Consider the following 15,888-nt stretch of genomic DNA (forward strand, 5'->3'; position numbering starts at 1 on the left):
CGAAAGCTAAATCGACACCTTCGGAAGTTTCGTTTCAAGATGGTAACCTTAACAACTATCATTCCGTCGTTGAACAAAGGGGATTGGCTTGCAGACCTCGACTTACAAGACGCTTAGTTCCACATAGCTATCCATGTGGCTCACAGACGTTTCCTCCGTTTTCAATTGGGAAACGAGCACTATCAATAGTTCTGCCCTTCGGTCTGGCATATGCTCCCAGGGTTTTCACCAAAACATTGGCAGTGGTTGCGGCCCATCTGCGCAGATTGGGAGTGACAATCTTCCCCTATTTGGACGATTGCCTCATCAGAGGAACGACATTTTTGGAAACATGTCATATGGTTCGAACAGTGTCCAGCACATTTGCTGCTCTGGGCCTTCTCATAAACGTGAAGAAATCATCACTAGTTCCATCCCAGAACTTCGTCTTTATAGGCGCACGACTCGATTCCACCATGGCATGATCATACTTACCAACGGAACGTTTTACAGCGATCAAAGATCTGGTGCACGCTGTAGTACATGCTCCAACAATTCCCACACGCGTTTGTCTACAGTTGATGAGGTATATGGCTGCTGCCACCGTCGTAGTACGCAATGCAAGGTTACGTTTTCATTGCTTCCAGCACTGGCTGGCCACCATTTACATTCCAGCGAAGCACAGTGTTCACACAGTGGTGCCACAGTATGTCCGGGAGTCCTTACAGTAGTGGGTCAACCTGGCCAATCTTCTTGCGGGCATCCCGTTTCATCGCCCACAACCTACAAAACAGATAACAGATGCTTCTCTAATGGGTTGGGGAGCTCACATGGATAGTTGCACAGTCAAGGGACAATGGTCGACACAGGAAATGCTATTGCATATCAATGTCCTCGAGTTGAGAGTGGTACGCCATGCTTGCAAACATTTTCAGTCGCAGATTCGGAATACAACTACCAGGATTTTGACAGACAATGTGGTGACCATGTTTTATATCAACAGACAATGACGTGCCCGGTCTCGTTCTCTTTGTGCGGAGAGCATTCAATTATGGAATTGGTGTATCAGCAACAACACCATTCTAACAGCTTCGTATCTTCCAGGTGTCGACAACTTAATAGCGGACTCTCTCAGCAGGCGTTTCCCTCACGACCATGAGTGGTAGATTTACGCGGACGTACTGACTTGTATTTTTGCTCGATAGGGGTTTCCGGCCATAGATTTATTTGTGACGGAACACAATACGAAATGTCCCACCTGTTGTTCAAGAGCCGGAATAGGACGTCACTTTCTGGGGGACGCCTTCCTTATCCACTGAGGAAGGTCATTACTATATGCCTTTCCCCCAGTAGTCTTGATTTCCAAGGTTCTCGAGAAGATCAACACAGACAGAGTCTGGGTAATCCTAGCTCTGGCGTAGGCTCGTCAGCCTTGGTTTTCAATGCTCCACCGTATGTCAATGAGAGCACCGTATCCTCTGCCTTCTCTTCCGACTCTGTTGACCCAAGACAGCAGATCTCTCAATCACCCGAGACCCAAAGTTCTGCACCTACTGGCGTGGATGCTTGTTGGTTTACCAACTCCGAGCAGTCCTGTTCTCAGCGAGTCAGGGAAGTCTTAATGCATAGTAGGAAACAATCCACCTGATCAGCTTATACAGCTAAGTGGTCCAGGTTCAGGCATGGTGCACAGATAATGCTGTAGATCCTCGTTCCGCAACTCTACCATGTATATTACAATACCTCTTGCAACTCAATGACAACGGCCTGGCAGTCACATCTCTGCGAGTACATTTGGCAGCAATTAATGCATTCAATCGTAGGGATGGGGCTGTCTCCTTGTTTGCGCACCCCTTACAAAAAGATTTTTGAAGGGGCTCTCAAACCTTCATCCTCCGCAGAGACCTCCTCCACCTCTATGGGACTTGGATCTAGTCCTACAAACTTTGACTCGTCCTCCCTTTGAGCCCTTGGCTACAGTACCGTTGCACTTACTTACTGTCAAGCTTCTCTTCCTCCTGGCCCTCACATCGGCTCACAGAGTGAGTGAGATAGCAGCTTTTATGGTCTCACCTCCATGTACAATTTTTTCCAAGGATTCGGTGACGTTGAGGACCCATCCGGCGCTTATTCCAAAGGTTTCTTCTGAATTCCATATAAATGAGCCGGTGGTTTTACCATGTTTCTCGCCTAAACCCCATACCTCAACGTAAGCAGCTCTGCTACACACGTTGGACGTGAGGAGATCCTTAGCATTTTACATTGATAGAACGCGGGTTTTTAGAAAGACAGACCGCTTAATAGTATCATTAGCACATCGTTCAAAGAGACAACCTCTAACTTCTCAGCGCATCTCCAGGCTGATAGTTTTATGTATATCCATGTGTCACTCGCTACGAGGGAAGCGTCTCCCTTCTCTTCCGAGGGCTCATTCGACTAGAGCAGTTGCTACGACCACAGCTTTTCTGAGCGGAGTGTCTTTTCATGACATTTGCAGAGCAGCAACATGGTCTTCTAATGTGACTTTTATGAAGCATTATGCTATAATCAATCAGTTTGCTTCAGACTCTTCTGTGGCTACAGCAGTACTTAATCGTGCTGTTAGTCTTGATTCTGGAGTGCTCTAACTCTGTCCTAGGTACTGCTCCAGAGTCACCAGAGTGGAGCACCCACGGGGCCACTCGAAGAAGAAGAGGAAGTTACTCACGCTGTGAAGTAATGATTGTTCTTTGAGATGTGCCCTGTGGGTGCTCCACGACCCGCCCTTCCTCCCCGCTCCAGAATTGTTTATTTGTTTCTTTCAGATGAGCGGGTGAGAGGAACTGACAGTTGCCGGCTCGTGCGTGGCTGATCAAAGGCGCGAACGCCTTGCTAGGGAAGCACGCGTGCGCGAGCCAGCGGAGCACGGCTATGAGAAATCTCCGAGCCGCAGCACCAGGACGGGACCTGACACCTAGAGTGGAGCACCCACAGGGCACATCTCAAAGAACAATCGTTACTTCACAGGATGAGTAACTTCCTCTTCCATCCCAGTTGCCCTTGGCACCACATACGCCAGTACCGACCCCATTCACCATGGCGGAGGAGCTCAGGGTATCCTCAGTGCCCACAACACTCCTGCATCGAGCAGTTTCTTATGCACAGATACTTCAGGCTCGGCATCGCCATTGTTGAGTAATGATGAAAAGGAGCCCTTGGTTGGCACCCGCTCCCCAAGGCATTCCTCTCCAAAGCAGCCTCAGCCATCAGTACACCACGCAGAGGTACAGCAACAAGCATTGCTATGGCTACCCTCTCCCATGCTACTTCCCCCAACTGATCCTATTAGGACCCGTGGGCACCATATCGAGCTCAACACCCACAACGAGGGTAACAGCTCATGCCAACTCCTCCTATCTTCAGAGCAGTATCCTTCCATCTCTTGACAGGTCGCTCTACCAAGAGGAAGAGGAGATTGCTTCCAGTGACGAGGAGTCATCTGCTTTCTCTCGTCCTGCAACCCACATATCCTCCTCTTCTCCATATGATGCCCTTATGCCCCTGCCTCCTATGGTGGGAGATAACTTCCATTCTTTCCAAGAACTCTACAAACGAGTTGCAGATGTCCTTGAGATCTCCCTGGTCAGGCTCTCTGAGACCCAACACAAATTGATCAGCATACTTCACACCTCACCAGCCTTCAAACTGGCCTTATCCAAGGACCCTGCCAAAATCATATGGCAGATGCCAGCCATGATTCCACGGGTCTGCAAGAGATATGACTGTAAATACTACGTGGCCCCACAGGACACAGATTTCTTATTTTCCCATCTGTCCCCCAACTCGATAGTGAAGGGTACAGTTAACCAAAGGGGCAAACAGCGCCACGCACACTACCCCATACAATAGAGTGGAAGTGGTTAGACCTCGTGGGTAGAAAGGCTTATTCTTTGTCTTCTCTTTAGCTTCATATATCAAATTACACAGCGATGTTGGCAAAATACACCCACCACCTCTTTGAATAGCTCTCACTCTTTATTGACAATTTATCGGATGACAGAAAAGAACAATTTTCTGCCAATATAAATGAGGGAATGTTGATCTCTCGCACGGCCCTACAGGCCACCCTGGACACATCCGAAACAGCTTCCTGATCCATCGCAATCACCATTGTGATTATGAGGTCCTCCTGGCTCCACTTGTCAGGGTTTCCTCATGACGTGCAGGCCATAATAGAGGATCTCCCCTTCCAACGATCAAAGAGGTTCGCTGACACCACTGATGTGTCCCTCTACTCACTCAAGGATTCCAGAACAATGTTGAAAACCCTTGGAATACACGTACCTGCAGCCAAGCGCAAACAAAACATATTTTAACCAGTGATACAAATCTTCCCCTTTCAACCGATCTCAGAGGCATTTTGACAATAGGAGGAGAGAACGACAAACCAGGTGCAGACAGGCCACTGACCAACCTGCCACATCTCAGCTGTCGACCTGAAGGCAAACGTTTTGAAGGTCAAGTCGAGGGTCTGATATCATCCCTTCATCTGGAACAGCCCCAATCTCATCTGCTATTCCGCCAACATCTACTATCCTTCTTCTACCACTGGTCTTCTATCACGACCGACAAGTGGGTGCTAGATGTAGAGAAGGCCAGATACTGCATTCCTTTTACTGATACCCCTTCCATCCACCCACCATCCCTGTCTCTTTTACAGATTTTTACGGAAAATCAAGCCACAATGTACTACATAAACAGACAGGGCGGAGCCAGATCCTATTGCCTGTGCAAAGAGGCAGCCCACTTATGATCATGGTGCATAGATCACAATGTCCAAATACAAGCCTCTTACTTTCCAGCAAGGACAATGTTACAGCAGACACCCTCAGCAGGAAGTTCACTTCCAGCCAGGAATTGGAAATGGACGACAACATACTGCACACGATATTCACACATTGGGGATTCCCAACGATCAACTTATTTGCAACCTTTGCAAACAAGAACTGTCTACAGTATTGTTCATGTGTGGGCATTGGCTCACACTCTCTGGGGGATGCCTTCACAATACCTTTGAACGCACACCCTTCTATATGCCTTCCCGCCAACCCCTCTTCTTCACCAGGTGGTCAACAAATAAGAGCGGGGACAGCATCAGTCATACTCATTGCTCCAGCATGGCCCTGCCAGACCTGGTACGGTATGTTACAGTACAGTAAGGACGTATGGTACAGATCATACGTCCATAAGACCTCCCTGGCAGCTCCCGACAGTTCCTCATCTCCTGATTCAGCAAGAGGGTCACATCCGGCATCCATCTCCTTACATCCTTCGCCTCTGAGCATGGTTCCTCACAGGCTCACCTCAATAGAAGCCACACTTACAGATCAGGTCAGACAGATCTTAATAAGTAGTCACAGAGTCACAACAAGAAAATCCTACCTATACATGTGGTGAAGATTCTCTGGGCGAGCCAAAGATCAGCAGATCCATCCATGAATCCACTGGGTGATATATTAGTGTACCTTTCACACCTAAAACATTCAGGTCTCTCTCTCAACTCATTAAAGGTGCACCTTGCAGCCATAACTGCATTCCACCAATCCATCGAAGACAAATCGGTCTTCGCCCACCCCACGACTGAACGCTTCTTAAAAGGCATTCAAAACAGTCCCAGCCTGGGACTGAAGCTTCATACTATGAGCCCTTACTCATGCACCATTCGAGCCTATGGCCACATGTTCAATGTTGCACCTCTCGATGAAGGCTGCTAAGTTTGTAATGCTTACGTCAGCCACATCCAAAGTTTTTACCAAAGGTACTTACCTCCTGGCATTGCAACAAACCTCTGGTGTTACCCATCTTTTGCCCAAAGCCTCACACCACCACTGAGGAAGCTAAATGGCACACGCTTGACAAGTGCCACGTAATTGCCTTCTATTTGGAAAGGACAAGGTTAATTCGTAAAACTAATAGACTTTTCATCTCCACTGCTGAAAGATCTTGGGGCATGCAAATCCCTATGCAGAGACTTTCCAGGTGGATTCTATGACCTACCTTAGCAGTATTCCTCTCACAGACATTTGCAGAGCTGCAACCTGGTCTTCTGCACACACCTTCACCAGACATTACGCCCTGGAGGCTTACCTGAAATGGGGCCCTGAATTTGAACACACAGTCCTCACCAAAGCTCGACACAATATTTAGCCGAATCACCCACCTCCTATTAAGCTATATAGTCACCTAAGGTGGTGCAGCCACAGGGGCACTCCTCAAAGAAGAAAAGAAGGTTACTCACTTTGTGCAGTAACGAAGGTTCTTTGAGATGGTTGTCCCTGTGGGTGTTCCACCACCCACCCTTTCTCCCCTCTGTTTCTGACTCATCGTTGTCCTTCCAGGGCAGAGAAGGAACTGAGGGGACAGTTGCCGCGCATGCCGCCTGCCTTGCCTGCGTGGCCTACCAGAAGGCACTGCTGCTGTAAAACTGACTAGGCACACAGCAATGCCTCAAGACCTGAGGTGGAGCACCCACAGGGACAACCATCTTGAAGACCCTCCATTACTGCATAAAGTGAGCAACCTTCTCTTTCAGAATGTTTGCATATAAAGTCCTTAATTGAAAGCAATTAAGCACTGATTTCAATGGGACTTAAACATGTGTTTAAATTTAAGTATGGCTTTATATGTCCTTCCTGAATAGGGATGTTTTCCTGAATCAGGAAATAAACAATTCAATGGTTGGTGGTGTCATTCTAGTAAATAAAAAATATGCCACTGAGTATTCTGGAGCTTTGCTTGTGCTATATGATTTTAATTTGGAAGCGACCATTGGCATGTTAGCACTGCCAGTCAGGAATAAGTGAGTGTAAAGTGTTAATATATTTGTTAAAATGTGATATTAACGTTAGAAGATTGTAGATTTTAAATCAGGTTGCAGTGCTGCTGATGGAATAGTAATGATAAATGCAGCACTTGGATTTACAAAGGTTTGAATCATGGGAAGCAAAATCAGCACTAAAAAACAAAATTTAAGCTGATCATTTAAAAAAATAGTGAAAATATTAAGTTACGTCCTTTGTGTGATTATATCTGCACACACTGAAATATTTATGTAATCAGGAAATATCGATTGAGATATCAGTCTTTTTCAAGATGATCATAAATACTGTGATTCACCAAGAAACTTAAGTACCTGTCTAACTTTTAAGCACATGAGTAGTCTCATTGGACTATTCCTGTGCTTTAAGATAGGGACCTGCTTAAATACCATGTTGAACTGGGACTAAATACAGTGTCTTAGAAATATGTATTAGTAGGGCTGAGGTAACAAAATCAGAAGTACATATTTTTACAATCTGTTACCTCTTTATAGCATTTCTAAGAAAGACATCAGGTGATCATGAAGAATGAGTATTAAACAACATTCTTTTTATTTACTCTACAAATAATCCTCTGGAAAAATAATCTAAAAAGGTCACAGAGTTAAAACTTAATCTGTAGTGAATTGTATTTTTTTCCATCATTGTAAAACTAAATATTTGTGGATACCAATTTGCAATAGATCTCTTTTCTCTGGGTTCTGTCAATATACTGTACATTGTCACAGTAATATTATAGTATGTTTCTATGGTAAACCTCATAGGGATACTGGTACTTCATTGTATGCAGTATATCTTCAAATCAAATCTGAAAACAGTTATTCCAGTCGTAATAATCTTATTAAACTGTAGTGAAGATATAACTCAAGCTAAAATGTAACTCACTTGAACTTTATGGGTCCAAAATGAAGTGGCAAAACTGAACTTTAAAAAGACTTCATATTCCTTAACCATTCAGTTGATGGGAATGTTCTGAATGATTTACACTCTTAGTGCAACTCTAATAAGTGAGTATCCATAATTTTCTAGTCATTTTCATAGTGTGTATTTAAAAAGGTAAATTTCAGTGGTAAAGTTTATCTCAGATAGCAAATATTCTGAGGGTCTGGTGACACAGATGGATCCATTCCTACTGATTGTGGATCCTACTGAATGGATTGCTCAGAGGAGAAAGTGGCTGCCACCCTGACCTGAGAATATAAGGTCTGCAAGTTGTTATTCAGAAAAGACCTGATTAATTAAAGTTAATATAATTATTTACTGATTTATCACAAATGACTAAATAATAAATCCATATAGCTGCAGTGCTAGTGGGCAGGTGAAACTTAAGAAAGATACTTGGGAAAACAAAATTAAATTTTTAAACTTTTTCCATAAAAGATGTATGTAATACACAAGCTATGGTGCCAATACATCTTTCCCCCTATTTCAGGTACGTATTATTTGTTCTGCATTGACACCTCTCCAAAACTTGTTTCTGCTAGAACATCACAATGGACTACAGGAAAGCAGAATACTGATGGATGATTTGGGGTTGAGCCTGGTGAGTGTTATCAACATCATCTCCTTTTGTTACAAGAGAGCATAATTGTTTTTGGTCTGATATCAAGGCATCATTGCAGGAGAATGAATGAAGTAAATATTTAACTGATGATTTGCTACTGTGTAGTAGAATCCATGCAGCACAGGTATCACTTTTATATGGATCCATTTTGCATAAATCTATTAATTATTTTATATCTTAATATTCCAGGTATTTACTCAACAATTTATAAAAATACCAACCCAAACTTCACCCTTATGTAACTTCAGTGAGTTCAGTGGAGTTGCACCAGGCATCAGTTTAACTCACTGTGTTTAACAAATGGAAATTACAAATAAGTTGCCAGTTGCATCTCTCTGTAAAGATGAAGGGCTACCTTACAAATCTGTCCACTGGTTATTGGTCAGAGTTGGACCTAATAAATTTGTAATGGTTACACAGGAATATTCCGAAGTTATTTTATTACAGTTGCTAATAGTTTTTTAAATAATTTTTAACTAGCTCAATCCAACTAGGAAATTTTTCTGGGATTGTTGCATTTTTGGATGACTGCAATGAATTAAGTTTTTGGGCATGTGCATTACAGTGTACACAAAGCAAGCAATACTGGCCCCCAAAAGTATTGCCTGTCTTTTGCCTGCTTAAATTCACCTAGGGTTTGGGATTACTTAACATTTGTATTTATTTAACTTTAAGGAAAGAATATTTTAACTTTAAGGAAAGAACCATATTTTAGCAGTGTCAGCCGACGGTCAGGGCAGTGTGTATGTGCTATACACCCGAGACTTCAACTGCTGGGACCGGGGTCCCTTGCAGCAGGCAACCTGGAGGAGGTTGACGGGCGCCCAATGAGTTTACAGAGAGAGCTTATAACACCTTAGATTTCAGCTGCTAGAATTCGCAATTCCTTCGCAGCGGGCAGCCTTAGGGAAAGACTGAAAGGTGCCCCATTGGATCTGCCACCTGGGAGTGACACAAATCCAAACGCCCAAGCTCTCCCTATATCTGTCCCTTAAGCTGAAGTTCTTTTAAATTGTGCCTGGTTCTGTTACAGCAACTGAAGGAGCAGGTTAAAGCTTAAACAGTTACAGGTTTATTGAGGAAGCTTATAAATCATATGGTTGCAATGGCTATTGTTCTATTTCTTAACTGCTGGCAAGTATATATATATATATATATATATATATATATATATATATATATATATATATATATATATATCTTTTTTTTAAAATGGTTACAAAGAAAAATAAAGATAGGAAATAGAAAATAATGGTACCAAATGACAGCTTAATCTTTAAAGAGCACTGGCCCGGGCGCCCAATGATGACGTCACAGCCATTGATGGCCGTATAATAGCGCCTCTGATAGCTAATAGAGCCTCTACCTAGGGCACCAGCTGCCGCAGCCAGCCTCGGGCCGCTCCTGTTAACATTAGTTTGAGGATGTTTACATTTTATTTCCCTTTTGGTACCCTAAACTGTTGACTGTCCTGTATTATTTAACTGTCATAGAATCATAGAATACTAGGACTGGAAGGGACCTTGAGAGGTCATTGAGTCCAGTCCCCTGCGCCCATGACAGGACCAAATACTGTCTAGATCATTCCTGATAGACATTTATCTAACCTACTCTTAAATATCTCCAGAGATGGGGATTCCACAACCTCCCTGGGCAATTTATTCCAGTGTTTGACTACCCTGACAGTTAGGAACTTTTTCCTAATGTCCAACCTAAACCTCCCTTGTTGCAGTTTAAGCCCATTGCTTCTTGTTCTATCCTCAGAGGCCAAGATGAACAAGTTTTCTCCCTCTTCCTTATGAAACCCTTTTAGATATCTGAAAACTGCTATCATGTCCCTCCTCAATCTTCTCTTTTCTAAACTAAACAAACCCAATTCTTTCAGCCTTCCCTCATAGGTCATATTCTCTAGACCTTTAATCATTCTTGTTGCTCTTCTCTGGACCTTCTCCACTTTCTCCACATCCTTCTTGAAATGCGGTGCCCAGAACTGGACATAATACTCCAACTGAGGCCTAACCAGCTCTGAGTAGAGTGGAAGAATGACTTCTCGTGTGTTGCTCACAACACACCTGTTAATGCATCCCAGAATCATGTTTGCTTTTTTTGAAACAGCATTACGCTGCTGACTCATATTCAGCATGTGGTCCACTATAACCCCTAGATCCCTTTCTTCCGTACTCCTTCCTAGACAGTCACTTCCCATTCTGTATGTGTGAAACTGATTGTTCCTTCCTAAGTGGAGCACTTTGCATTTGTCTTCAATAAACTTCATCCTGTTTACCTCAGACCATTTCTCCAGTTTGTCCAGATCATTTTGAATTATGACCCTATGCTACAGATTAGTCGCAACCCCTCCCAGCTTCGTATCATCTGCAAACTTAATAAGCGTACTTTCTATGTCAATATCTAAATCGTTGATGAAGATATTGAAGAGAGCCGGACCCAACACAGACCCCCGTGAAACCCCACTTGTTATACCTTTCCAGCAGGATTGTGAACCATGAATATCTACTCTCTGAGTACGATTATCCAGCCAGTTATGCACCCACCTTATAGTAGCCCCATCTAAGTTGTATTTGCCTAGTTTATTGATAAGAATATCAGGCGAGACCATATCAAACGACTTACTAAAATCTAGGTATATCACATCCACCACTTCTCCCTTATCCACAAGACTCGTTATCCTATCAAAGAAAGCTATCAGATTGGTTTGGCACGATTTGTTCTTTACAAATCCATGCTGGCTGTTCCCTGTCACCTTGCCACCTTCCAGATGTTTACAGATGATTTCCTTAATTACTTGCTCCATTATCTTCCTGGCACAGAAGTTAAACTAACTGGTCTGTAGTTTCCTGGGTTGTTCTTATTTCCCTTTTTATAAATGGGCACTATATTTGCCCTTTTCCATCTTCTGGAATCTCTCCTGTCTCCCATGATTTTCCAAAGATGATAGCTAGAGGCTCAGATACCTCCTCTATCAGCTCCTTGAGTATTCTAGGATGCATTTTGTCAGGCCCTGGTGACTTGCAGGCATCTAACTTTTCTAGGTGATTTTTAACGTGTTCTTTTTTTTATTTTATTTTCTAAACCTACCCCCTTCCCACTAGCATTCCCTATGTTAGGCATTCCTTCAGACTTCTCGGTGAAGACTGAAACAAAGAAGCCATTAAGCATCTCTGCCATTTCCAAGTTTCCTGTTACTGTTTTTCCCTCCTCACTGACCAGTGAGCCTACCCTGTCCTTGGTCTTCCTCTTGCTTCTAATGTATTTATAAAAAGTCTTCTTGTTTCCCTTTATTCCCGTAGCTAGTTTGAGCTCATTTTGTGCCTTTGACTTTCTAATCTTGCCCCTGCATTCCTGTGCTGTTTGCCTATATTCATCCTTTGTAATTTGTCCTACCTTCCATTTTTTATATGACTCCCTCTTTATTTTTAGATCATGCAAGAGCTCGTGGTTAAGCCAATGTGGTCTTTTGCCATATTTTCTATCTTTCCGACACATCGGAATAGCTTTCTTTTGGGCCCTTAACAATGTCCCTTTGAAAAACTGCCAACTCTCCTCAGCTGTTTTTCCCCTCGGTCTTGATTCCCATGGGACCTTACCTATCAGCTCTCTGAGCTTACCAAAATCCGCCTTCCTGAAATCCATTGTCTCTATTTTGCTGTTCTCCCTTCTACCCTTCCTTAGAATTGTGAACTCTGTGATTTCATGATCACTTTCATGCAAGCTGCCTTCCACTTTCAAATTCTCAACCAATTCCTCCCTATTTGTTAGGATCAAATCTAGAACAGCTTCCCCCCGGTAGCTTTTTCAGCCTTCTGAAATAAAAAGTTGTCTCCAATGCAGTCCAAGAACTTATTGGATAGTCTGTGCCACGCAGTGTTATTTTCCAAACATATATCTGGATAGTTGAAGTCCCCCATCACCACCAAATCTTGGCCTTTGGATGATATTGTTAGTTGTTTAAAAAAAGCCTCATCCACTTCTTCCACCTGGGCAGAAGTGGCAGTTTCAAAGGGGAAGTCACCATACAGCTGATCATCTAGCACAGGGTCTCTTTGCAGCCGTGGAAAACTCTCTAAATCAAAGGGCCACAGATCGGTGGCGAGCTGCAAACTAAGGATGTAAAAGACTAGTCGACTTAGTAGATATTCCCCCCCCCACACAAGGGGTATTTCAAAGTGGCAGCGCCGCACAGCAGCACTGCCACTTTGACTCCCTCAGACGGCTTTTCAAAGGGGCAGGTGCTGCACAGCTGATGTGTAGATCAGCTTTGTGGTGGCTGCCCCTTTAAAATGCCGCCTGTGCACCTTTCAAAGGGGCAGCCATGGAGCCCAGGATCATCTGGGGACTCCCCAGCTGATCCTGGGCTCCCCGCAACATTTCCCTGGAACCCGGGATCAGCTGGGGAGTCTCCAGCTGACCCAGGGTTCTGGGGAAATGGTGCATGGAGGCCAGGGTCAGCTGGGGAGTCCCCAACTGACCCCAGGATCCACGGCTGCCCCTTTAAGACAGGCAGAGGTGGCAGTTTCAAAGGGAAAGCCGCTATACAGCTGATCACCTGGCACAGGGTCTCTTCGCAGCCGTGGAAAAGCAGTTCGCTGCGCGGCAAGAGGGCCGTGCAGAGCCTGGCACAGCAGGCTTAGAGCAGCCACAACCCGGGCAGCAGTGCTCAGCTGGCAGCTGGGAGACAACACAGGGCTACGTGAGTGGTGGGGAGGCACTGGAGTAGGAGTGGCTTGAGGCCGGCTGCGGCAGCTGGCGCCCTAGGCAGAAGTGCTATCAGCACCCCCACCTGCACGGCCGTCAATGGCCGTGATGTCATCACAGAGCGCCCCAGCACCCTGTGATGTCATCATCGGGCACCGAGGCCAGCAGTGCTCTAGGCAACTGCCTAGTTTGCCTAGGCTCACGGGCTGCCCTTGCACTGTAGGCTTTGGGGGCAGGGCTAGTGCTGTGGAGGGGCTCTAAGAGGCAGGAGGCTGGCACTGTGAGGCTCTGGGAGTTAGGCTAGTAGTGGGGAGGGCTGTGGGTACAGGGTTGGCATTTGGGGATGGGGGTAATATTGGGGACTGTGGGCTGGGAATGGGGGGAGGCTCTGGGGGGTTGGGTTCAGTGGGGCTCTGGAAACAGGAGGCTGGCACTGAGGGGTCTGGTGGTGGTGGGGCTCTGAGGGAGGGAGGCTGGCACTGCAGGATTTGGGAGCAGGGGGCTCAGGTCAGTGGTTGGTGCTGGAGGTAGTAGAGGGGTGGGAGGGCTAAAGGGGTTAGGGCTGGCACTGGGGGACTCTGGAGGCTGGGGCTTTTGGCAGACAGGTAACATTTTATTTGCATATTTGATATAATGAACATGTATCTATGCAAATAAGTGTTACCGGTCCGCCCAAAGTTTGTGAATGGATTTGACGGTCCCTGGTATCAAAAAGGTTGGGAACCACTGCTCTAAAGCATTCAGAGGTATAATTTGGATGGAATGCTATGCCTTACAGTTCTGTATTGTTTTTTATATATCAATCTAGGATTCAGCTGGAGGACTGTCCATGTTTACAGGAGAGGAGGAAATCTTTGCATATCAACGGACTATCTCGCGACTTACGGAAATGCAGACTGAACAGTACTGGAAAGATGGAGACAGAAGCAAGAAATAGTTGTAGCTCAAAGATGAACAAAATCTCTCATGACACAAAAAGTAGTATATAAAGAAGAAAGATTCTAATAGAATTGGAAGGCTTATTTAATATAAATGAATTCATTATTATTGCACTTACCCTCTGGACCATAACTTTTCATCTGCAATGTTTATGTTTAAGTTTTAAGGACTTAGTAAATTGTGTTTTTTGTTTTGGTTTAGAGTTGGTTTTTTTACCTCACCAGTTTGTGCATCTGTATTATGCCTGTTATATTTTAGTTTGTTTCTCCGGTACAGCATGACTTCATTATTCAACCAGGTTAACTGGATCAGGATCATTCTTAGGGTGTGTCTAGACTACAGAGTTTTGTCGACAAAACTATACCTGCGTCTACACTACCGCTGAGTTCTGTCGACATAACATCGACAGAACTCAGCAGTTTTGTCGACGCTGGTAAACCTCATTTTACGAGGCATAACGCCTTCTGTCGACAGAGTTTCTGTCGACAGAAGGTGTTATTGCATGTAAACTGTCCTTTGTGTCTACACTACCATGTCGACAAAGCAGCTTGCTTTTTCGACAGAACTGAATGTAGTGTAGACGCTCTTTGTCGACAGAAGTTTTGTCGACAGTATCTGTCGACAAAACTTCTGTCGACAAAAGCCTGTAGTCTAGACGTACCCTTAGTCTGCAGCACATGTCAACCATATAGGCAGAGGTCTCAGTAAATTTGGGATGCACTAAGGCTAAGATGGCACATCTTACTGGTGATAGGTTGCACAAAAGAATGATCAAAGGCACATAAATCAAATATACTTGTATTTTATACTCTGCTCCCTCTAGAGATAGTTTGTAAAATTTTGGAACTCCTATGTATCTTTTTATTTTCCTAACTCTTATATGTAACTATCTGCTGAACTTCAAATTTCCTTCTTCTACAGCAAGGACATGCACTATGATAGTTTCCTGAGTTACATATTTTCTGCTGTCATTCTAATCAGGCTGCTGCTCCATCTTGCTGCCGGAAGGCTAAGGGCATGATTCTGGGAATGGGATGAGGGTGTTTGTCACCTTAGAGGGATATGATCCAAGTAAGGAAGGATGATAAAAAATAAACTATGCAACAGAGTAGAATGTAATAGAAAAGTGGAAACTACTACTTTCTCAAGGTTTTCTATCAAAGCACAAGAAAAAAGACACCGTCTCTACTGCCAGCTAGGTCTTCTGACCAAAAGTTGGTGATAGGACTTCATGGACCGTTGGTACTTTCAGAGCCAGCCCAAGCTACAGGCTGACCGGGCAATAGCCTGGGGTGCCCAATTGTAAGGGGCACCGCGCAGTGTTGCTGGGCCAGGTGGGGCCCGGGGCGCAAGAATGAGCTGCACACCCAGGAGCAGTGCCACGCACCCGGGGGTGCAAGAATGGCTCGGGCCAGCTCTGGGTACTTTCTAAACTAAAAGTTCTAAGGCCCGGGCCATAGTACACTTTCTCCTCTGTTTCTATTAGTAGCAGTGTACTGGGCAATGTCAACTTGAGCATGACTTGATCACACTGCAGTATAATTGAGTCAAGAGGCAAGATCACAACATGGTTACATTTTACAGTGGGGATGAGACCTTTACTGTGGTCTGTAGCCATGTCGCCTATAGTTGTAGTATGAACTTGATTTTTGTTAAAATTGCCTTGGATATTTGTATACCTAGTTTCAACAAAGCTATGTGTTCTCCTTTCTGCTGAGTACATTATTCCTTCTAGGAACCATTTTTAAAGCATGTTTCAAAACAGTTTCCTGCACATTTTATTTGAATTTTCATCTCGCTGTTGGTTCATCTGAGAAGAACCCATGTATCTTGTAT

General features: G+C 44.4%; 1 protein-coding gene across 3 annotated transcripts in view; it reads left to right on the top strand.

Moving 5' to 3' along the window:
- AFG1L (AFG1 like ATPase) overlaps window positions 1-14,247 on the top strand; it is a 129,712-nt gene extending 115,465 nt beyond the window's left edge. For 2 of the 3 annotated variants that reach the window (XM_075923093.2, XM_075923094.2), the window contains 2 exons: window positions 8,269-8,379; window positions 13,922-14,247. In XM_075923093.2, the coding sequence (XP_075779208.2) occupies window positions 8,269-8,379; window positions 13,922-14,050 (240 nt within the window). In that variant the 3' untranslated portion in view covers window positions 14,051-14,247. The remainder of the gene's footprint in view (window positions 1-8,268; window positions 8,380-13,921) is intronic. The other variant, XM_075923095.2, reaches the window with a different exon arrangement.
- The last annotated feature ends 1,641 nt before the right edge of the window (window positions 14,248-15,888 follow it).

Source organism: Pelodiscus sinensis, chromosome 3 (assembly GCF_052426305.1).
Source record: "Pelodiscus sinensis isolate ZL-2025 chromosome 3, ASM5242630v1, whole genome shotgun sequence".
NCBI lineage: Eukaryota > Metazoa > Chordata > Testudines > Trionychidae > Pelodiscus > Pelodiscus sinensis.